Consider the following 24,464-nt stretch of genomic DNA (forward strand, 5'->3'; position numbering starts at 1 on the left):
AATATCAAGCCCGTTAGAATCAAATGCTCAATCAGATGTCAAAATCTTCCAATTGATTGATGGGAAACCCTGTAGATCGAGCACTACACTCACTCCCTCACTCGGGTACTTTTGTTTTAGTAATTAAATAAGAGCATCTTATCATCCTTGAATTACGGGACGGCCCAAGCTAGGGCCTCATCTCATGGTAGCAGCATCAAATCTTTGCAACTAGCAAGAAGTTTTCCCACGAGTCTTTGAAAATGGTGACCCACTTCACTTGGCTCTTTCCTAGCTACCAACATATATATATATATATATATATATATATATATATATATATATATATATATATATATATATATATATTGCTCCGTCAAAGTTGATTTAACGGGAAATTTTATCAAAAAGACGAGAAAGATTTCGAAGAAGATTAATTTTTCATGGATCTTGTCGAGGGTTCCATTCCGTGTAATAGTATTAAATTTCTAGGAGCAGCTAATCCTAAAATGACGGAACAAAAGGTAAAAACTTTTGAGAGTAAATGAGTTTGGTTGGGTAACAGCAACAGGCAACAGGCAACAGGCAACAGGTGCAGGCATCTTCTGTTTGTATGTCGAATGGCAACCAAAGTTACTTCTCATCCGGACAGACCTTCGTTTGTATTGGATGAAGAATTACGCAATTTCTTAATATTACATCTGATCCAAACTATTTCGATTCCTTTGTGTTCCTTTTTCTGTTTTGGTTGTTTTCTCTACTTGCCCACAGAAAAATAAATAAAGGAAACCCAAGAAAACGCCAATTTTTGCTTACCTATATTTATTTATTTTTCCAACTTTTGGAAAGACTACTTTTAGGCAGTAGGCACCTCCGAAATTGAAGTAGGCCATGCACACACGACCGCCAATCAAAATTTTGAGGCTTAAGACGAAAAGTTTAAGTGATGTATTTTATTTAAAATTAAATATTATATTTTTATTTAAAATTCATTCTTCTCGCTTTTTGGGATGTAAAATTACTGCTTACGTTTTTATATTTAAGTTTTTTTAGCATTTCTTTTTTTACAACTTGCAACAAAAACAAAATATTTTATCTTTTTTTTTTTTTTGACATGTCCACACAAGAGGGGGAAGGAAAAATTCAAGCTAGTGACCTTCGCTTTATGAGGCCCAGCCGATTGAGCTACCCCCTTAGGGACACAAAATATTATATCTAAATCTTTTGAATAGACTAGCCATGTTCTATCATGCTTCTCTCCATTTAATAATTTTCGTATATAAAATGTACTAAAAAAATGTCTATAATTCTCATTTTTAGGAAAATTTATATTGCTATCTCTTATTAGACCCTTTTCTATTAATAAATTTTGCATCAATATTTTTTTCATTAACCTCGGTCATAAATATTTGAAACAATTGATTAAGATACATTTATTATTATTATTATTATTTTAAGTTTTTCATATCTAGAAGCATATTTTCTAGTAGAATCTATAACTAAAAATATTTACAAATTAAATAAACACGGTTTATAATAAGAAATGTATATTATGACTAGAATAAATAAATTTTAAAATTGAACAATAAAACATGATTTGTCAAAATAACTATTTTCGAATTCTCTTTAATCTTTATGATAGGATTATCTAGTACTTTTAACTTGCACAAGAAAAGGCAAATTAGTGTAAAAATATTTCCTAAAATCGAATAAAAAAAAAATTAATGTAATTGACTGATTGAGTTTTTGGTAACTAACCTCTTCTTTTTTCTTTTTTCTTTTTTCTTTTTTTTTTTTTTTTTTTTTTTTTTATCACTAATCAAATATGGAATAATTTGAAGGACTTGAATAGTAAGTTATTGAGAAGTAATGAAATTGGAAAAGAAGAAAGGAATTCAAATTTGAATAAGACTTGAATAGAGAAATTGAAAGAAAAAAAATGAAAATTTATAAAGAGAGTGGTTTGTAATTGAATAAAATATTTAAAAACTTTCTATCTTCTTAACATTTACTTCATTTTTATTTTTTTTGTCCCTTCTATTTTGAACGATGGACTCCAATCATAAATGTACTATTTTTTAACATTGTGTGTGTACTGAAGTAACACATGTAAGAGAGAGAAAAGAAAAAACCTATATCTCCTGCAATGATATTAAAATCTTACTTAATTAATTAATATTGACATTAATTAAGGCCTTAATTTTCTACCATAAATATCATTAATATTTATAAATATTTTTTTACCATAATTTGGGGCCTTAATTAATAAATATTGATGGTAATTAAGACCTTAATATTTTTTTTTTTCGGAAACAAATCTCCATTAATGTTTTTTAATTAATTGGGGGCCTTAGATAACTCGACTCATTTAATTAAATGGGTTAGACCCCTCAACCACCCACTATTTTGTGTTGAGTTTGTTTTAGATTCGCGAGTCGTGTAAAAAATTGACAATCTTAAATGTCGCATGTTAGGTTCGAGTCGTATCGAAGCATAAGTATAAGACTATATATATAGGTCAACTTAATCCGACTAATTTAATTAAACAGATCGATCAAACTCCTCAACTCTAACCTATTAATTTCGGATTAGGTTTGTGTTAAGTTTACGGATCTCGTCAGAAATCGACAACCCTATCTTCAAGCCAGTTGTTATGTACTAACTAAATGTTATCTTGTACGTTCATAGGAATACAATATTGGTTGTCCTTGTACGTGAAACATAAGACTTGAGATCGATCATCGAGCAGATCGACGATACAAGTTAATTAGAGAAAACTTATGGTTTGCGATTAATTAGTATATCAATTGCGTAAAGGATCGATCGATGATGAAAGCCATGTTCTCACTCCTCCAAGAAAACGAAGGCCATGTGCTCTCTCACATGTCACACCAAACCAACCGTACCATATATCAGGACATAAGAGATCACATCACGTCCTATTACAATCTTCAAAACAAAAAATATAATTAACCACCTTTTACAAGTGTATCTAAAAAGGGAAGATAACAGTTAAGAAAGATCTTAACCAGCTTGACAAAGTTGACAAAACGCAAAACAAACAATGCAATGGACACGCCGGTTATAGCGCTCCATCATCATGATCATGTCCTCGTGAAGTCCCCACATGGAGATTTAATCCCACCCCCATTTTTCTCGCCTCAAAGCCCGCCAGTCTACTCCTAATTGTATGCATGATTGCATTTGGTCATCCCCGGCCACGATCCCCTTTATATATAAACAACCCTTCATCATCACTTCCACAACATCCATCTCCTTGTGCTTCGTGAGAGAGAGGTATTTTATTTGGATTAGATATGGAAGGACGTTCGTACACCTCCCTCTTGTTGCTGTTCTCTCTGCTTCTTTTACTCACATTCTCTACTATTGCTGAGGTATAAGAGGCTCTACTTTACTCTCTTTTTGTTTTTTTTTCTTTTAATAACTGGGATATCTAGGGCTTCATCCCGACTAGATCCCCGAGACGTACACCGTGCAAATTAAGCGCTCTTTCCACAAGCGCGGGTTGGGTAAAGCTCGACTTTTCGAGAACCTTATACCCAATGCTTCATGTGAATCTATGTGAATCTGACTTAACTTCTCTCTGTCTTTAATTCTTGGAACAGGCTTCTAGTAGTGGAAAGCTTCGTCCTTCAGGTACATAATTTGTGTGCACAATATTTTTTTGCTCATAATTGTGATCAAGAGCATGATTTATATGTGCTGGCTCCATTTTCATGTTAAGAAATTTGGTGATATGATGAATGTGGCATATATATATATATGCATACAGATTGCAAACCAAAGTGTACCTATCGTTGCTCGGCGACATCTCACAAGAAGCCATGCATGTTCTTCTGCCTAAAGTGTTGCTCCAAGTGTCTGTGTGTTCCTCCTGGCACTTACGGCAACAAGCAAGTGTGCCCTTGCTACAACAACTGGAAGACCCAGCAAGGAGGACCCAAATGCCCTTAAAACTATATATTCTTTCCACATTTGTAATAAGCCAGCTGCAATCCATGTTATGCTACTGTGTAGCATTAATGGCAGCAATTTAATTTCATAAGAGACAGTATATATATGCTTCTCTATTCGCAGTTTTCCTTAAGCCCCACATGATCAATCTACTTGTTCCCTTCATCCCTTGTGAAGGGATAGTACTTCTATATATGCCATGTTTTTTAGGTTGCGTTGCGGACGTACACTTCGATCAAATATATATATATATATATATATATATATATATATATATATATATATATATATATATATATTACTTATATTGATTTTTGATTTCGCATTATAAAAATCTAGCTGATAATTAATGCGTAATAATTAATAATTCGTAAAATAATTAAGAGAAATTGAATTTATAAATCCTACCTTTAAAATGTCTTTAGTCAGTTCCATATATATTTTTATGCCATCAATTACAAGCTGGCCATTCGAGAGAGGCCAGGACAAAAGTTTCCGACAAATTGAGTAATAGGAAAAAAAATTTCTACATATTAATCAATAATAGTACGTGCTTCTCATATTTTTTTTTTTAACGGTATTAATAAAAAAAAATAAAATATGTACTTCTCACATATTCAAGATATACATGACACTTTTAAGTTTTAAAAAATGGATTAAAATTATTTTTCTATAATCAAATTTGTAGAAATTTTATGTGGTTTGAGAAATTGTTCTTTTTAATGGATTGGTTGAAACTTGAAAGGGTGGTTTATATAACTTCACTTAAGGGTACTTTTCACCATTTTTTAGAGAAGATACATGAATTTCAAATCGCCTCAATTAGGAGTCATCCGTTAAGATTTTTCGTTAAATCTTATCAAAATTCTCAAAATACCCATGTGTTTATTTTTTTTTTTCAGAAAATAAAATTTTTCAAAGATTCATGTGTGGGTATTTTTGTAAATTTCGTTAAATTCTAACCAATTCTTAAATCTTAGCAATTTTTTTCTTTCTTTTTTTCCTTAAAAAAATGAAGGGTATTTTGAAAAATTTGATAGAATTTAACGGAAATCCTAACGAATGACCTCTAATTGAAACTTTTTAAAAAATAAATATCCTAAATTAAGACAATTTGAAGTTTAAATATATTCTTTCTAAAAATTCGATACATGAACTTCTCATTTAGTTTTATATAAAAAGCTCATGTTTGTTTGAAGCGCCACTCCAATCACACAATTTGTGAATGAAATGAAACAATGTGCCCTAAGCTTGACCTTACAAACAGCGGAGTACGCTAATCCACATGCCAAACACGTACTCTCAGACATATTTATCCACAATGGATGGGCTTTTCCGTCGCTTAGCAAGAAAAATGGGAAACAAAGAAAAGAAAACCGACCGAAATAATTAATAAGCGACGTGGCGCGCTTATCTCCATGAGATGTGGTAACTGTAAGCTACTGCAAACCAATAAATGCAGAGGAGCTGATATATGTCTCTCCATTACCAATTTCCCACTCCTTGTCTGGTAGCGTTGGCCTTCACGGGGCCACAGGCTGAGCTTGTGGTTGCAAATTCTCTTCTCAAAGTTTCTTGGCTCCCTCTCTCTCATTAGATTAGAAATATACCAGCTTTCTTCACAGTTCTCTTCCCCTCTCTCTCTCTCTCTCTCTGTGGAAAGTGAGTGCTGCATTCCACAGGTTATTCACTCAGTCTCATTGCTTTTCTTGCTTTCTGGACTGGCTTTTCAATTGGCTTATGCTGTTGTTCTACACTTTTACTTAGTGGGTATTCTTTATTTTCTTTGTTTAAGCTTTAGTTAGTGAGATTGAGGTGCAAAACTTTTCCTTTATGTGGCACGATTCTGATGCTTCTAGGTTTTGTTTGCTGTAATTTGTGCATAGGAACCCGCTTCAACTTTTATTTCGATACTTCTGAAGTGATGATGCATGGTAAGTAAATAGTATTAGAGTACATTGAATTATAGTTTCAGGAGCAATTCATCACTGTGGTTTGTTTCATGGGCAACCGTGTGAGTGGTGAATAGGAGCCCTTTTCAATTAAGTTCTTAACTATTGAGCCATTGCCATTCATGAGAGAAAGTGTGGAATGATTTTCAACCGGCACGTATGGTCCCTTCATTTTAAACTTATAAGGTAGATCGTTTCCTGGGTAATAAACTATAAGAGTGAAATGCTGGTTACCAGATTAATTGAGGTGCTTGATAAAGTGATCTTCAAGAATCGGGACATGGAGATACTGGCAAAATATTGTCGCAACGATGGTGATTCTAAAAAAAAAAAAAATGCATAACTGTTGTTTAAATAATAGCTCATCCGATCCTTATTTAAATGTTAGATTTCGACCTGATGCATGGCTGCCATCAAGAATAGTGATGGAGACGATGAATATAACATGTCACGTTTGATTGTCATGTCTATATATTATTTTTGGTTTGTATATAACTATTCTTTTTGCCTTGGTTAAATTTCATCAGATTTTAAACCTATCATATGGCAAAAGATACATAAAACAGGACACAGTATGATTCTCTAATGAGTTTATAATTTGAAATCAAAATTATGGCTAGAACATCTTAGGCAGATAGTAACCCCAATGAGGGGTCTATGTGGGACATAGTTATTTTGGGTTTGTCTTCTTCCGGGGGTGGGCCTAGCTGTCAGCACGTTGATCCAGACGGAGATGTGGGCTCGGGTCCGACGGAGATTCAGCCGGAGACTTTGTCAGAGATTTCTTTGGGGTCAGAATCTGGGGTGGATGAGAAGTTGACATCAGAGTGGGAGTTAGATGTCAGGAAGAAGGCTGCTGGGATTTGGGAGATGTTGTCCCAAGAGTTTGTATGGACGGTGTCTGAGGAGCATGGCGAGAGGATTAGGGCTATTTCGGATGAAATGATTAAGCGTCAGAAGACTAAGGGCAAAAAGGAGTTGCTGAATCTGCAAAGCTCCGTTAATTATGGCGATTCTAAAACTTCTTCTAGGCGTAGTAAGGGTAAGACCCACTTGATGTAGGGTTGTATGCCTTGGGGGTTTTTGTGGTTTGTTTCTTGGGTCCTTGGGTTTACTTTTCGTGTTGTTTTGGTTGTTTGTTGGGTTTTTGGGTTAGCTTTGGTTCTCCTTTGTATACCAGCTATGTACTTAGGGGCGCCTTACGCTTCTTTTCTTAATAAAACTTTAATTACCTATCAAAAAAAAAAAGTTGCAATGTGAGAGACAATTTAGTGGGTGGTAGATCTGATGGTATGAAGTCTGATAAAATCTCTCTTAAAACAAGGTGGGTTGTGGTGCAATATGGTGAGGTATTCAGACTTGGACAGCTAGAGATGTGCGTCTCATTGAGGTGCTTGATGAAACAGTGTGTCTGGTGTGGAGAGTAGCCACTTAAGCATTATTTTTCTGTGTTGAGTAGCGATAACGGGGCTAAGGATGAGCGAGTTACAAATTGCTGGAAATGTATCAATAAGGCTTTTCCCAACCTATAAAAATATTTTAGACACGCACATTTTTTCCCCACAATTGACTATAAGCCCATGGAAGAGATATCTATGGTTTATAAAGATTGTAGACATGTCATTTTTCTAGATTTACTTGCTTAATCCAGCTTTGATATAAACCAAGCTTCATTATATTTGTTGTGGTGCTAACTTGAACATCTGGAAGTGTCACCAGAGTGGATCAAACACTTTTGGGGTATGATTTATGGGTACAGACATGATTGTCGTGCTTCAATACAGATTCAGATTCAGGATGGCAAGATATTTTGGGTAAAATTACATAAAAGTATTATAAGATTCCCCTGAGGCGCGAGCCATATGTGGTTGAATTAATAATGCTTATATCCAAGATATATTTTTTTTTTCCTGTTAAACGTGTTAAAACTCAATGGCCATTGCAAAAATTTAAAGGGTGGATATGTGCCATGAACAACTTCTCTGGGATATTTGTTGGTATTTCTCCATAAAAGTGACCTGTACTTGAAAGTAATAACTTTTTTTTCAGTCAATAAGGTCAGACAGAGTGCTATATTTATCATCAATTTACTATTTTGTAGTGTGTTGACCATATGGACGTTAACTTCTATTTTTTTTATTTTTTTTTTTCATTTTTCTTGTCATGTTCCATTTCCAATGCAATCATAGTTGCTATGTGAAAATGATTTGGCAGTTAGATATTCATTTTCTACAAGAACCTTTACCTAAAACTTCATATGAATATGTAACACTGCCTGATAATTCCATTTTGGTTTTACTAGATCTTTGAGCTTCTGTAAGGGAGATGCTGGTTTAGGTCATTTCATTCCTGTGTTGATCCTTTCCATGGCACTTACTGCAAGCAAGGTTTCAAGTGGTCCTGTAGTGACTGAGAGGACAAATGTCTTAAGATCACCTCGAACTGCATATTCTTTTGCCATGTCACCACAACACGATAAAACACATTTTACAAGTCATGGAATTGAACATAGGCAACGGAGCCATGGACATATCTTGGGAGCGAAATCAAGGTTTTCTGATGTGGGTTTGTGGCGCATATGTCGAAAACCTCTTAGTTTCATTGTCTCGCGGGGTTCTTCTCTATTATGCCGGTCCACAGGAACACATAAGACTGAAGCAAAGGAATGTGTTAGAACCTATGGTGATTGTGAAGACGTAACGAGGTAATAACGAGGAAGTACCGATGATCAATTCTAATTGACTAGACATGCAGAACTTACATTGAAATTCTTACTTATCATATCAATATTTTACATACTTTAAACCTTCTTTTTTTGTTTTAAATTTGACCATGGTGCATGTATTGTTAAGTAGCCTGAAAGGAATATGATTTACCATGATACATAAACACAGAAAAGGGCACTGTATTTAACATAAATGGTGTTGGAGATCGGAAATCCTTGACATCTAGACATGGGGAGACAGTTTTATCTGTCACTGTTTCTTATTTCACTGTGTTGAAATGGATATAACTGCATTTGTATGTGCAACAACCATGAAACATAAATGTGAAGAATTTTGAAGTCACAGTTTTGCTAAGCAAAAAGCATAATAGTTATTATTTTGCCTTTTCAAAGGTAAAAGCAATATGTGTCAGGTGGGCATCATTGTTGTCTTCTCAACACATGTCCGAATACCGATCATCCATGGGGATTAGTGGTGTGCACCACTAGTTGTTAATATGAGCTATTGGACTGAAGCATTTCGCCCTTGTTTAAAACATGCAAGCGTTTCAGTCTGCAGGCTTCTTAGATTGCCAAATAATAAAGACATATAACTAAATTGGACATTATGATCTGTATGCATCTAGGTAATCTCCTAGGTTTGCTTAATATGATGCTTGTGATTTTGGCTGTTTTCTGAAGGACCAGTAATGATTATTTTTATCTAAAAAGCTAGGAATTGGAAAAAGTATCATCAATGCATTTCCATGGTTACTGGAGGACTAGCAAAAAATGAAAGGGTAATTATCTATTGATAAGAAGATAATGAATTCACTCGTGTAACAAGAGTAGGGAACATGGGCACGTGCATTTCACTATGGCTATTGTTAATGTAAATCGCCTCTACCATTTTTTTCTCCTTTGCGATATATGTGTGCTCAGATTTATTTTCCTAAACTTCACTTCTATAATGTAAAATTTTTTTCTCAAATTTTTGTTGTTCCACCTTATGAAGTGAGGTCATTCACTGTATTTTTTCCTTTTCAGTTTGTCTTCTGTAATTTAATCCCTGCTCGTTTTGCTTTTATTGGATCTTTTACAATGGTTTATTATATTTTTGAAATTACTCCAGTTGTAACTTGGAGAAGCACCCATGCCTCTTTACCAAATAATTATGGGATTTCATGCTTTCTGACAATGACTTGTGTTGAGCTTTTGATGTATTTTATTTATGTTTCTGAAATTCTATTGTAAATCAGTGCACAAATTGGAGTTGAAGAAGATGAGCATCTAGTCATGCCTAAGAGTACTCACTCCAGTCAAGGCTTGGCTGAAGCTTGTAAATTTGTCTACAATGACGCAAAGTTCGTAAATGAAAGGGCTCGTAATGACATTTTCTTGCTTTCTCGGTAATATTCAGCACTCTAATGTTGGGCATGATTATTTGTTCACAAAGCTTGCAATGATCGTGAATCCCATGCCTTGTCAATGTATAAGAAATTTTGTGAACAACTTGCAAAAGATAGCAAAAATGTGCACTTACAATGAATGATTCACTATTTATTGAATTACACGCAACAAATTCAGGTTGAGTAAGGTTTCGTAAAAAATATATATAAATTGAACCTGTCTCATAAAATCATAGAAATAAGCCACAATGGTTCTGTTTGGATGGCTTTATATGGTTTTTGGTATTAGCTTAGCTAGAAGTGTTAAATATATGATATAAACACATGCCTTTTAACTATTTGGTTCTAAATACATGGAGATTATTGCTCATCATGTGCCACTCTTTCACAGTGGGATAATGAGGTTGGACGCCCGAGCACGTCAAGGTGTAGCTATTCTTGGGTCAGAGTTCCTTAAGCTTGATGGTAAAATTTAACCTTTCTGTCCACTTTCACTAGCTTTTTAAATGCTAAATATCTGTTTTCTAGAATTTAGTGAAATAATTTAAGATTGTACTGCAAAGCATGTGTCATGAGCCCAATTTGTAGCGTCACAGGACTTTGTTTTTCTTGCGTTTGTAGAATAATACCATCACTTGATTTATTTTTTTCTTCTTCTTTTGTTTCTTTTGTTTTCTTTTCTTTTTTTGTGGGGGGGGGGGGGGGGAGGCTTTTTTCCAAACAAAAATGGAATCATTTCGTTTTACATGATTCCTGAACGTTCAATTATTTGTTTATTGGGTTTTATCTGACTTATTGCTTTTCCTTGTGCTTTTGTCGTGTAGCTCGGGCAAGAGAGGATACTGAGAAAATTGACCGCCGTGTGAAAGAAAAAGCTGAACGCCTTAGTCATATTGCTGCTGTATGCGATTGCTAGATTTTTGAATATTGGTTTACTTTGGGATGATGAATGAATTACTGGCTTCTTTGTGGTTAGTATTTTTGGTGATCTTTGTATCCCCTTGCAGAGCTTGACAGACAAAGCCCAGTCTAGACTAAAAAAGGCTGCTGATAAGCATTGGAGTGATGGAGCCCTAGAGGTGCCTCTACTATTTAATTTTTTTGATAAGTAATAAGTAAACTTATCAATTACATTATAACATTTAATTATCTTGTCAAAAAAATAAATTATCTTGTGATTATTGCTTCATTTGATGCATGTAATTGAATGTGCAAGCTAAATAAATTTTAACATTATTCTGAGCTCGGTAAAGCTTATGTTCTTCTAGTTGGTTGAAAAGGGTGAAATTAAATAGTTTTGAACACAAGTGTTAAATGAAAGTACATCTTACATTTTTTTTTTACATATATTGTTAATAATTGGGAAAATTGCTAAATTGGTCCATGTGGTTTGATCTTTGTGGTTTCAAAATGAACGTCTAAATTTCTTCGGTATGCCTTTGTAACATAATGATCTCTCTGTACAAATTTCAAGCATCTTTATGATAGAATCCGTATGAATTATAAATTATAACCTCAAATAAAAAATTATATGTTTACAAAAATAAATGGTTTGAGGGTGGCCGAACCACCCCCATAGGCTGTTGAGGGTGGTCGACCACACCCAAGGGGGGTGGTTTGACCCCCCTTGAAGGCCGATGCTAGGGGTGGCTGAACCACACCCAAGCTCTTGGGTGGGGTCACCCCTAAAATTGATCGTTGGGGTAGTCAAACCATTCCTAAGGCTACGGGTGGTTTGGCCACCCTCAGAATTGACCGCCAGGGGTGACCAAACCACCCCCAAGGCTAAGGGGATGGTTCGGCCACCCTTAAAACCAATTGATGGGGGGTGGCCAAACCACCCTCAGAACCAATCGTTGAGGGTGGTCAAGGAGGTGGCTCCACCTCCAAGGGAGATGGGGGTGGTACAGCCTCCCCTAGAATTAACTAAAGGGGTGGTCAGGCCGCCACCCCCAAGGGCTATAGGGGTTGTTCGGCCATCCCCAAAATCGACTTGAGGTGGTGGTCAGACCACCCCCAAGGCGTTGCGGATGGTTTGGCCACCCCATAACCGACGTTCGAGGGTGGCTAAATTACCCTCAATGGTCCTTGGACCACCTCCAGAACGGGCCAAAGGGGGTGGATAGAAAGTTCTTCATCTTTTTTGTTTTTTTGTTTTTTTTTTTTAATTTTTTGTTTTGAGGGTAAAATTATAATTTTATAAGGGAATTGCCGGAAAAATGACTGGAATTTATGAAGAGTGATCATTTTGTTATAGATGCATAATATAGGGATTTATAAGTTCATTTTGAAACTACAAAAATTTATTTGTTACTAGGTCAAACCACACGGACTAATTTTGCAATTTTTCCTTAATAATCCATGCTTTTGATCAAGAGAAAGAGGTCGTAAATTTTTATTCTACTGTGGATTCTAATTAATGACTTGAAACTGAGAGAGAAGTTTTACTAGTTTAAAGATGTGGGGTGTCAAAGTCTGGCAAGTCTCTAATGTTGTTACATAGCGCCTTAAGAAGCATCAATGTGACTTGGTTTGGATGAGGGGCTAAAGGTGAATGAGATACAGAGAAATAGCTGGGTCTGGGTAAGAAAGACAATAATGGGAAAGACATTCATAAAGTTAAACTTCTGTTGCAAGCAGAATACCTGCATATCTATGTGTTCTCATGTAACCAAATTTTACCTGTTGTGAGTGATACAACTACATTACGATGCAGCCTTGTTTTTGGACTTCTGTCGCAAGTAATACATGGTTTATGATGCGTATTTATGCTACCTTTTGACTTATTTTCAGGCTGATTTGCGCCTTGCCGACTTCCGTGCAAAACAACGTGCAGTGGAAGACGCCCTCATGGCTTTGGAGGTGAACTGATCTATTCTGTGACCCTGATAATTAATCGCATAATTTGTTGGATAATCTCTTCTTTGTATTCTAATCATGTATAGTAATGCACAACTTGCTTGTATTCACTCTTCACTTGCTTCCCTTTTGAATGTTCTCTTAATGATGCTTCTTAGAATTTATGGTCTTTTCTCTTCGTGAGTATGCAGTTTGTCAGAAATATCCATGACATGATGGTGAGCAAGATGTACAAATTGTAAGGTTATTCTTGCTTTCTGTATCCTTCTTCCCCCCACCCCCAGTGGAGGGGAAAAGTAAGCAGTATTTAAACCTTAATTTCTGATACGTTGCAATTCAGTCCTCTGCGTAGGGAAAAAAGCTCTCTGTCAGCAAATTATGCGATGGGCAGTATAACGCTCGAAAAAAATGGGAAAACTTTTGATTACTTCCCTGGGGAAGTGTCTGCTGATCGCATTACTGCTATTCAGGTCCTTCTTTTTGTTGTTTAAAACTATATACTTCTCAGTTGCACCAGGAATCTTAATATTCATAGTGCTCTCTTTGATTATATGCAGGAAGCTTACTGGAGTATGGCATCAGCTCTCTCTGAAGCTGATGGGATTGACTATACTGATCCTGAAGAGGTTGAAATTTCCACGTGTTCATGCTCCTGATTGAGTGAGCCATTAATGTTATTATGTTTCAGTGTCTGTCTATTTACCACTCTTTACTATCTGAGCAGCTCGAGCTGTTGATTGCAACTCTTATAGATCTTGATGCAATGGATGGTAAAAGTAGTGTATCGCTATTGGCAGAGTGTTCAAGTTCTCCCGATGTCAATACTAGGTAAGCTATTTAAGTTTGGTTTTTTAAGTTTTATTGTAACAATTCAATCAAATTGTGTTATATACTTAATTCGTCCATCTTATGTGCATGGTTTAGGTGAAAAAGTTACGTATTTTCCTTTAGGGGAAGTACCTTTTTAGCCCATCACAGCTTCTTGTAAGATTGTATATGATTCTGCACCTAGATCAGCAACACTAGATTGTATTGTTATGTATAGGCACTGTCTCGTTTGCTTTTTTGAACATATGTTTATCATCCCATTATATGAAGAACAACCATACCAATGGCTATGAAGTAGCACTACTTAGATAAGCACAAATTTAATATCCATATCAATCAATGATAATGCGTCTAACCAAATTCTGAAGGGACTTCTGATTATATGCAAATTACGCCAAAACAGAAGCCCAAATCTTTTTAGTCACAACACTTAATCTTTCCTGGTTGATATATATAATTTTCTTTGGATGATATATTCTTGTTATCGTCTGTTGTATAGAAAAGCATTAGCCAATGCATTGGCTGCAGCCCCGTCCATGTGGACTCTTGGAAATGCCGGCATGGGAGCATTACAGGTAGTCGATTCTAAACTTTTAAAGAAACACAATAGATGACTTGGATTGTGTTTGAAAATAGAGCTTTTATAGTAAAAAATAGCTATCGAGAGAAATCTTCATTTTCAAGTTTTTTCCAAAAGTGCGTTTTCATAGTTTTTAGAACAAAAAAAGTCAAAAGTACTTTTTAAAGTTTTTACCAAACAAACCCATTTTTGCTTTACACAGCTTTTTATGTAGTAAAAGTTCTTTTCAAGCTTCTCAATGCAATCCCAAACATACTTTTAAAGTTTCTTAACCAAAATCGTAGAAACTGATATTTCTTTCTTTCTTTCTTTTTTTTCTTCAGAGGCTCGCAGAAGATAGTAATCCAGCAATTGCTGCTGCGGCATCCAAAGCTATCTATGAACTGAAGAAACAGTGGGAGATAGAGGAAGGAGACAGCTGGAGGTTTATGATGAACCAATTGACCATGCAGAAAGATAGCCAAGAAGTTGAAGATGATGATGCAGATACAAGTTGAAATACTTAAAAGACAATTAACTGTAGATATTTACATGAAGGTCTCAATAGTTGTAGGATAGACTCTGATAACCACAAAGTGATTAGTGCTGATGTAGAGGAAAATTAAGTCATATTTTATATTAGCCTTTCTTTCTTCAATTTATTTTCCAAGTTCATGCTCTATGCATACAAATCTGCTTGTCCTTGCATGTGACCTTGTATTTAATGATACAGAGACAAAGTTGAAGTAGAAGCAAACTTGGGCCTGACGTGTACAGCCATACATAATATGATGCGATGAATGGTTTGATTAATCAGAATGACCATTGCCTACCAAGTTAGATATTGTGTATCTTACCCCATTTAAAGAAAGGCAAACAAGCCTTAACCAAGATGAAAGATTGAAGACCTTTCCAGCATTCCCCATGGCTTTAGTTAAAATAGCTAACCATTCCTTCAAAAACCGTCTCTATTGAATCATGCAAAAATTAAAAAAATAAAATAAAAGTGCAAGTTGCATTTTTCATGCATTGGTGAACGAACAGTCACTCTGCGTGTGGGTTGACACTACTTACCAATGCACAATTTTTTTATTAGTTTCTCTCTCTATTTCTTTAAGATTTTTCTCCTTTCTCTCTCTTTAGTGAAGAACAGACATTTGAAAAATATGTCCCTCGGAAAAAATGACAGTTTGAAAAGAAAAAAAACCCCATTAGAAAAATGATTGTTTGAAAAAAAAAAATGACCGTCGGAAAAATATGATTATTAGAAAAGAAATAAAAAAATTATATATATATAAAGAAAGAATAGATAATCGGATGTAGATGCATTTTAAAAGTCATTAGCTAAAATAAATAAAGCAGATTTTGATTAGCTATGTCAGATAGAATATGGTTAAGTCATTAGGAATGCCCTTAAGTAAGTAATCATGTTCCTATTAATAGAAATTTAAATAATTTCTATTTGGATGAGCAAAAGATCACAATTCTGGTACTCTTTGGAGGGTAACTTTTTTCTTTCAACTATATTATATATCTTTGCTAGGAAATAGAGGTACCCTTGCCATAGAATAAAAGTCACTACTTCTCCGGAGAACACCCCCACCCCCTCTTATACATTCAGATTTTCATGACTTATTTGGCATCACACCTGGCAATCCTAAAGCCCAAGTCGACAGATAATAAAGAGTATAAATCTCCATATATTATTTCTCTAAGTGTTCAAGCTAATAAGAAATGTATTTTCCATTAGTTTATTTTATTCATAGTTATTTTCCTGCATGATGTAATGACAGCTAGACCTAATAGTTATATTTTATGACCTAGCCAACTTCTATATAAGTGTAACCCTAATCATTAAAATATGAGGCTGAAAAATATTATGAAAACCTAGAATCTTTGTTGGTATCTTGGAGGTCACGGCCCCCTTGAAGTAATCATTAGAGATCACAACTCTTTCTAAGTAGCTCATATCCTTTTTCTTTGTTCTTTTTATTATTTGATTGCATCTAGTGGTATCCGAGCAAAGGTTGATTGTTTTCTACAATAATCTCCAATCCACATCATCATCATGTCTTCTCGATTTTTCTGGAATGAAGAAGAACAAGCAAGGATAGAAAAGATGCGGTTAGAATTCCTCGTCTGGAAAGAGAAATCGAGCAAATGGATGGAGGAGATCAAGCAAAATTGAAAGCTTTTCTCCACCACGCACCTCTCCAGCGAGCCAAGCCCCACCCATACAACCTATCCCACCGACAACAAAAAGTGACCGGACGATGCCAACACCCCAAGCGGTGTTAGAGACACGAACCATAAACAAGAAAGCCGAGCTTTAGGATGCATCTCGCTGTAAGAAGGTAAGGGACAAGAGTATTTTCTTAAGGGATATGTGTGCTCTAGAAGATTTTGTCCCTAGTAAACTCTCTGGACGCAAGTCAGAGGTTTGTGGATTAAAGTGGCTTATGATGATCGTGAATTAGCATCCAGCGGCAAGGACAATAGACTTTTCGTTTGGAATCAAAATTCAACTCAGCCTGTGCTGAGATACTCTGAGAGCATACAGCAGCAGTAAAAGCTATTGCATGGTCTTCCCATGTTCATGGACTTCTTGCACCTGGGGGAGGAATTGCAGACCGATGTATTCGTTTCTGGAATACAACCATAAACTCACACTTGAGCTGCATTGATACTAGAAGTCAGGTTAGTTATATATATATGGGGTTGTTCTTCACGATGTTCTTGACAAGGAGAGGCTGGAGCAGAATGTGAAGAAGAAAGAAGAAGAGAGGAAGCATGGGTTGGAAGAGCATGGGGTAATTTTTACAAAACCAGAACTGAAACCGAATGGAATAAGAAGGAAGAAGAGATGGAGCCAAGGTTGGAAGGGCATGGAGTGAATTTTGCAAAACCACAGTTCTTCCTTGGGGACAAGGAAGATGTTAGGGGATAGGGATGATACATTCAGATTTTTAGGGCTTATGTGACAGCACACGTGGCAATCCTAAAGTTCAAGTCGGCAGAGAATAAGGGGTATAATCTCCATATATTATTTCTATAAGTGTTTTAGCTAATAAGGAATGCATTTTCTATTAGTTTATTTCATTCCTAATTATTTTCCTGCATGATGTAATGATGGTTAGACCTAATGGTTATGTCTTATGACCTAGTTGTCTTCTATATAAGTGTAACCCTAATCAATAAAATATGAGGCTGAATATTATGAAAACTTAGAATCTTTGTTGGTATCTTGGAGGTCACGACTCCCTCGAAGTAGCCATTGGATATCACGGCTCTCTCGAAGTAGCTCATATCATTTTTCTTTGTTCTTTTTATTATTTGATTGCATCACCAAAAAAAAAAAAAAAAAAAAAAACTTAGTTATTTCGGCAACCAAATGGTTCTTGAAATAACACCAGTTAAAAAAATTCCTCACCTAAATTAGGTTGAAAGGTCTTTTTTTTTTCTTTTTCTTTTTTTTTTCTCATTCATTTGTAAATTAAGGAACAGACTAGACAAAGAACCAGACACTACAGAACCAACCTCCTCTCTTAATTTAAACTCATATATGCTAGTCATGGACTAGGCTTAAGGCATTTCTCAACTGTCAATAGTGAGTCACTAAGTATACATGAGTTGTTGTAACGACTTAAGGAAATTAGCGCTAACCATATTTACATTATCATTTCAAAAAGATTAGTTAATTAAAATTTTTTCTAAAATTATATAAAGCTAAGTTTCACCTAGTAAGTAAGCTATATGAGACTTTAACACCCATGAGTGTTTTTATAAACTACCCACTCTATGTGAGCTATTCATCTTCCTTTCCTACTATAGAACCTTTGTGTTTCATGTGTAGGCGCATATGATGTTAGAGAATATACTCTCTATATATTAGGGGATTTAATTTGAGTAATTTATTGTAATTATAATCAATCAAATCTGATTGATTTGTTTTTAATCAATCAATATGATTTGATTACCATACTTATCTTTCAAAACCCTCCTATAAATAGAAATCTATTGTATTGTGAAAATATCAAGCAATAAAAGAATAATGTAACCCTTTGAACTTAACCCTATGAACGTAGGTTATAAACCAAACTATGTAAAATCTCTTGTGTTCTTATTTTATTATTTCTGCTATTATCTTTATTTTTCTATGTGTTTATCTTTTCATTTATGGTATCAGAGCTATAGGCTAATATTAGTGTTCGATCCAATGATTCTGTGAATTTTTTTCATTTCTTTTATTTCTATCTTTTTCTTGATAGTCAATACATTTTAAGAATGGTGTGTGGATTTTTGTGGGGTTTCACTTTCTTTGTTCCACCAACCAGGAAATTGCAAGTTCGAATCTCCGAGCGAGAGAAAGAAGTTCTGGTTGGACTTGCTACCAGATCGAAGAAAAAAAAAATTAAAATCCCAGCAGATTCGTCTCCTCCGGCAGATTTGATTTCCTCTCCTCCAGCAGATCTCTCTCCAGACCCCAGCAGCCCTCCGTCAGCCTGTTGCCCATAAGACACCATCTCAGGCCGTGCTTTACACCTCTCCAGATTCGCTCATGCAAGTCTGAATCTCTGTATTTGTATTGTGTACTTTCTCTCAAGAAAGTGAGAAGAAAAAAAAAAAAAAATTCTCGTTCAAGAAAAAAATAGAGGCCCAATTGCCCATATTTTTTTTTTTTTTTGCCCTTTATTGGCTCATTATTTTGGTCATTGGCTTTTTTTTTTGGCCTTTGTAGTACTGTTTAAATACACATACATAGCTTTTGTGGTATTATTAAAAATTCAGGCTAATTTCAGTTTATAGTTGGCTATCATTTTGGCCCATAATTGGCCCACTTTTTGGCATTTGTGGTATTGTTTAAAACCCATGCCTTGTTTGGCCCATATTTGACTTTGATTTTGGCTCATAATTAGCCTATTAAAGTTTAAGCCGCATCTCTAATCACTGTCCCCGATCACCTCCGGCCACTCATCGCCATCGACAATGAAATCCCCTAATATATGAAGAATATATTCTCTAACATATGGGACTGCTACTCCAATCTAAATGTCTTAAAAATCATCCACTCATGGTGCTCGCTAACATTCAGTAATTGTCTCTATTTTTGCCTTTTCCCGCTCCTTTAATTAAGGCTTATTATAAGCTTAAGCTAGATTCTTTGATTAATATTCTCTTTGCTTCTTAAACCCAGGAATGGAACTTTTCAAAACCCAAAGCTGAGCCTAAAAAGTAAAAGCAACAAGGGAGAGCTTGATCCCACAAACATCATTATCAGCTTTATTCATACAAAGGGTCTCAAATCACTATCACGGTCTCCCAATTTGATCCAATCCTCTCCCCTTTTTCCCTCACTTTTTCTCTCTTCCTAGCCTTTCCATCATGGCTGCCATTGTTTTGACAACCATACTTCATCATTCCCTGCCAGTCACTTCAATTTTGAATTAGTATCCCAAAGTTGTATATGATTGATGTAGTTCTACACTCATTAAAATATTCAAAAAAAAAATTGAATTTTTTTTGGGAGAAAATCAAGTTTGAGGACAGCAATGCAGAGTAGAAAATGGAGTACATGGGTTGTATAAATAATCCCCAAAGCTTAATTGGTATAGAGCGTCTGTCTAATTGTGGCTTTGCAGGAGGGCCCACTCGTTACTTTACATTTCACATTCGTGGCCCACCAACTCATTTTTAGGGATGGTGGTGGGCCAAACTCATGCGCGTGGTGTAGCCCAAATAAAGTTGGGTGGACCCATGTGGCACAAGGACAAGGGTATGTTTGGTTTCAACAGTAACCTTATTTCCCTCATTAGAAAACATGTTTTGGTGTAATATAATGAAGTATTTGAAGTAACAAACCAGCGAATGTTTGGCTCGTAATTTAAGTATTCAAGGGTAAATTGCATTCCATTGCTTCACAATTGTGTTTTTTTTCCTCACGTCATTTTTGGGTTATGTTATATTTTCATAATCATGATATCGACCATGGATAAAGATGTATACTTTAATGGCAGTGTGGTATAATTACAGTCACAACTCAGATTGCCATAAGTTAATTAACAATATGCTGGTAGAGTAACTCATACACAATCCTGAGAAGCGTCCCTGCTTCTCTTGCTCCCACTCAGTTTTTGTTGTTCTCTCAAAACTTCAAAAACACTCTTACGTTGCTCTCTCTCTCTCTCTCTCCATGTGTATGCATTTGTGTGTAAATAACAAGAAAAGATAGCAAATCCATGGCAACCAACAAGTTTGCAACCATGTTGCATAGAAACACCAACAAAATCATTGTAGCCCTAGTCTATGCATTCCTTGAATGGGTCTTGATAATCCTCCTCCTCCTCAACTCTTTGTTCAGTTATTTGATAAAAAAGTTTTCCATTTACTTTGGCCTTAAACCACCCTGCCTATGGTGTTCTAGAGTTGATCACTTCTTGGAGCCTAACAAGATCAGAAACTCTTACAGAGATCTTGTATGTGACACTCACGCCACAGAAATTTCCAACTTGAGCTACTGTTCAACTCATCACAAATTGGCTGAACCGCATAATATGTGTGAGGAATGCTTGGCCGACAGCTCCATAAGAAGGACGCAGAGGATTGCTTTTATCTCATTGGTGAGTGATAACCATATTGAAAATGGTGAAAAGATTTTCAGGTGTTCATGCTGCAACGAGAGCTTGAGCTGCAAATTGTATCCTCCTTTTTGGCTATTAAAACCTTCTTGGGGAGCTTTGGATCATACCCAGAAAGACAATTTTGTCATAGAAGCGGTGGATGATGACAACAGTGAAGGTGAGTCTCCATCAAATCACAAGGAAAACGACAATGAGATCCATGAAGACAACAGGGAAGAAAATGAGCATCAGATACTTTCTGATGTTGGAGGTTTTAGCTTCAAAGAAGTGGCAAAGGAAGATGAGTCGCTTGAAATAATAAATATGCATTTCAAGAATTATGCTGCATGTGAGTTGAATCGTTTAATCCCTGTTGAGTTGATTGATTCTTCAACTACTGCAAACCAAGAATCATACAACCTGAAAGAGGAAGATCTGAGAGAGCATGAGCATGATCATCGAAATAGACCGTCTGATTCTGAGGCACAGATTGAAACAGAACTCAATGTCTTAGCAGAGAGGGCAGCTGAAGGACAACTTGAAAGCTTGGAGATCAGTGAGGGTGACAATGACAATCATTCAACTCTAGAGGTGGTAGAAAGAAAACAAGATATGGTCGGTGAGGCATGTAGACAAGTTGCTATTACTCAAGAAGAAGTAGTAGTAGCCATGGAAGAACCAGATGATCTACCAGGTACACACAAACTCTTGTTGTTAATGAAATCTATTTTTTTTCCCCAACATTGCTTCTCTTTTCATGTCATGCGTTTCAATTTGTTGATAAAAAAGAAGCATCTGGGAAAGATATAAACAGCTTAAATCTGTCATCTGATCAAACTTCAGCCAACACCTTGATAGGTAAAGAAGTGTGTGAAGAAACAGTTTCTTCGTTGTCATGCCGACAAGAAGATCAGTCTTCCACTAAAAATGATGTTACTGAAATTTCTACTTCCCCTGATGTATTTATGGCTCAGAATGACCTTGGTAAGCCTCACATCTTCTCTCCAATTAATTGGTAATCTATCACAAGAAAGATAGGTTCTTACACAAAATTGGTTTTGCTAGGTTTGAAGTCCATGGGGAAATCTACCCTGCAAGAGAAGACAATTTTGGTTGAAAAGACTCAAGAAGGGATAAACAATCATTTATCCATGCCTTCAGAGCCTAACGAAATAGAGGAAGAGAAATTTCCTGATACACCAACTTCGGCTGACAGTCTCCATTACTTGCAGAAGAAACTATTACTATTTGAAAAGAGAGAACCAGGAGCTGAAGAATCTTTAGATGGAAGTGTGGTGAGTGAAATGGAAGGCGGAGATGCAGTCAATACCATTGAACGGCTGAAAGCAGCACTAAAATCTGAACGAAAAGCTTTAAGTGCTTTATATGCAGAACTAGAAGAAGAGAGGAGTGCATCAGCAATAGCTGCCAACCAGACAATGGCTATGATAACAAGGCTTCAAGAAGAGAAAGCAGCAATGCAGATGGAAGCGTTCCAATACCAGAGGATGATGGAAGAACAAGCTGAATATGACCAGGAAGCCTTGCAACTTTTGAATGAGCTGATGATCAAGAGAGAGAAGGAGAAGCAAGAACTTGAGAAAGAGTTGGAAATATTTCGTAAGAGGGTCTTGGATTATGAGACGAAAGAGAAGATGAGAATGATGAGAAGAATTAAAGATGGAAGTTTAAGAAGTAGAAACTCTTCTGCTTCTTGCAGCAATGTGGACGACAGTGATGAATTATCAATTGATCTGAATCGCGAAGCAAAGGATGAAGACAGTAGCTATTCCGGCCATCAAGATAGCAGTCAAAACACTAGTCCTGATAATGCAGTCTTGAATTTGGAGGAAATTGCACTGGACTGTGTGAAGCATATGAGTTCTCTTGATGAATCCTTGGCAGAATACGAGGAAGAGAGGCTATCCATTCTGGATCAGCTCAAAGCACTGGAGGAGAAGCTAATCACATTAGGTGATGATGAAGGATTTCTTGAGGATGGGAAGTCAGTTGGGAATTCCTCATTGTATGGTGTCAAAGAGTTTGAAGATCATGATTTTACTAGTCCAGAAGAAAATGGGATTTCAGATGGATTTTTGAAGGATAAACATTATCCAGATGGAAAAACTATGAATTCAATGGCAAAGAGACTCCTTCCTCTCTTGGATGCTACCAGTAATGAAAACGAAGAAGGGTTATTATTTGAAGAAAAAAGTGAATCTGAATATGTTGAAATGCAAAACTCCTTGGTATCCAATTTTGAACTGGATGGCAAAAAACTAGCCATTGAAGATGAGGTAGATCATGTTTATGAGCGGCTACAAGCTCTTGAAGCAGATAGGGAGTTTCTCAAGCATTGTATGAGCTCCATAAAGAAGGGAGACAAGGGAGTGGATCTTCTTCAAGAAATCTTACAACATCTTCGAGATCTCAAGGCTGTGGAAATTCGCGTGAAGAACATGACTGATGATCATCTAGATTGAAGTTGCAGATGACTGCCACAAATGAGAATGACAAGAGGTAATGTCTTTATTTTTCTTTCTGAATTTGAACTGCAATGAAATTGTACTCCATATAATATCAGATTTGAATTTGTATATGATAAATTTGTTTGACAAATGCAGATTGCTTTCTCAGAGGTTTGTAAGATGGCTCTTCAGATGTAAGTGGTTAGCAAAACCACTTCATACTGAGCACGACAAAAAGCTCATCAAAATCTATGCCTTCTAGGGCTAGGAAGTCTCTTGATGGAGAGGGACATTCCTGATATGGTTTGTTTGAATTGGTGCATGAGATGCAGGGTTCAGAATTGAAGCCTGCCTCAATTTTTTGTCTTTTGGAATTGGGCCTACTACAAGTTTGGTGAGAAGCCTAAGATTTTGCAGGACCTCCTCATTACCACTTTTTCCTAAGCAACTGTGAAAGATGTAGAGGAGCTTCTTCTCTGCCTGACCTTAGGCTTAGTGTGTAGGTCAGGACACTTGGGCCTCAACTTTTCTTTTTCTTTTTCTTTTTTCTTCTCTTTTATAGTTTTATTCCTGTTTCTTTCTTAGAGGATGTGGGAGGAAAGAACTTAAAGAGAAGAGAAAATTCTTCTCCTCCTCTTCTGTTGTTATATAGGCTTCCAGTGTCTGGAAGCCAGAGTTATTTGTATACCAAATGTATCAGCTGTCTATATTTTTGAGTGAGGGTTGTCATTAATGTTCTAGTTGCTTATATCCTTCAATTTGTTTCATGGCATGGACAAAAGCTTTGCATCATATGTAGAAGAAATCAAGTTGTAATTCCACAATATTTAATTGGACAATGAAAAGTTCTTGGTAGTTAAGCAGCTAAGGTTAATTTTTTATGCTAATAATAAAGGTGATTATACTTTGGAATTCTTATCTTTTTCACTTCAAAGTTCACAATAGCAGTCTGTCCAGTAAGTCTTGTTTAATAAGGCCAAAAACCAGAAGAATCCAATGCATATCTTTATCTTTTGTGCTTTCACTTTCTTTCTCTTTTTTTTCCCCTTTTGGCTTAGATGAATCAACAGTATAAACCAAACTGTTCAGAGATATAACCATGATTCAAGACACA

The 24,464-nt window shown here is 35.9% G+C and overlaps 3 protein-coding genes across 7 annotated transcripts; all 3 read left to right on the forward strand.

The window, feature by feature from the left end:
* The first annotated feature begins 3,202 nt into the window (after positions 1-3,202).
* Positions 3,203-4,147, forward strand: LOC133859390 (protein RSI-1-like). Its single transcript, XM_062294781.1, has 3 exons — positions 3,203-3,374; positions 3,606-3,636; positions 3,773-4,147. Exons 1-3 carry the CDS (start codon positions 3,297-3,299, stop codon positions 3,952-3,954), a joined length of 291 nt encoding a protein of 96 aa, XP_062150765.1. The 5' UTR covers positions 3,203-3,296; the 3' UTR covers positions 3,955-4,147.
* A 1,303-nt stretch (positions 4,148-5,450) lies between these two features.
* On the forward strand, positions 5,451-14,923 carry LOC133859391 (senescence-associated protein SPA15, chloroplastic). 4 transcript variants are annotated; one of them, XR_009898740.1, is made up of 14 exons: positions 5,451-5,636; positions 5,841-5,888; positions 8,209-8,610; positions 9,870-10,019; positions 10,411-10,484; positions 10,844-10,920; positions 11,027-11,098; positions 12,813-12,881; positions 13,070-13,116; positions 13,219-13,348; positions 13,436-13,504; positions 13,631-13,706; positions 14,206-14,281; positions 14,610-14,683. XR_009898740.1 is itself a non-coding variant. In XM_062294785.1 (14 exons), exons 3-14 carry the CDS (start codon positions 8,273-8,275, stop codon positions 14,781-14,783), a joined length of 1,380 nt encoding a protein of 459 aa, XP_062150769.1. In that variant the 5' UTR covers positions 5,453-5,720; positions 5,841-5,888; positions 8,209-8,272; the 3' UTR covers positions 14,784-14,923. The 4 variants fall into 4 exon arrangements, 3 of the variants coding, with proteins under 3 accessions (XP_062150769.1, XP_062150767.1, XP_062150768.1); XM_062294785.1 differs by having other exon boundaries at positions 5,453-5,720; positions 13,603-13,706; positions 14,610-14,923; XM_062294783.1 differs by having other exon boundaries at positions 5,453-5,636; positions 13,603-13,706; positions 14,610-14,923.
* A 5,359-nt stretch (positions 14,924-20,282) lies between these two features.
* Positions 20,283-24,108, forward strand: LOC133859392 (myosin-binding protein 2-like). 2 transcript variants are annotated; one of them, XM_062294786.1, is made up of 4 exons: positions 20,283-21,576; positions 21,726-21,866; positions 21,948-23,402; positions 23,507-24,108. In XM_062294786.1, the coding sequence occupies exons 1-3, from the start codon at positions 20,502-20,504 to the stop codon at positions 23,363-23,365; spliced, it is 2,634 nt and encodes an 877-aa protein (XP_062150770.1). In that variant the 5' UTR covers positions 20,283-20,501; the 3' UTR covers positions 23,366-23,402; positions 23,507-24,108. The 2 variants fall into 2 exon arrangements, with proteins under 2 accessions (XP_062150770.1, XP_062150771.1); XM_062294787.1 differs by having other exon boundaries at positions 20,284-21,576; positions 21,741-21,866.
* Positions 24,109-24,464: the final 356 nt, after the last annotated feature.

Source organism: Alnus glutinosa, chromosome 2, assembly GCF_958979055.1.
Source record: "Alnus glutinosa chromosome 2, dhAlnGlut1.1, whole genome shotgun sequence".
NCBI lineage: Eukaryota > Viridiplantae > Streptophyta > Magnoliopsida > Fagales > Betulaceae > Alnus > Alnus glutinosa.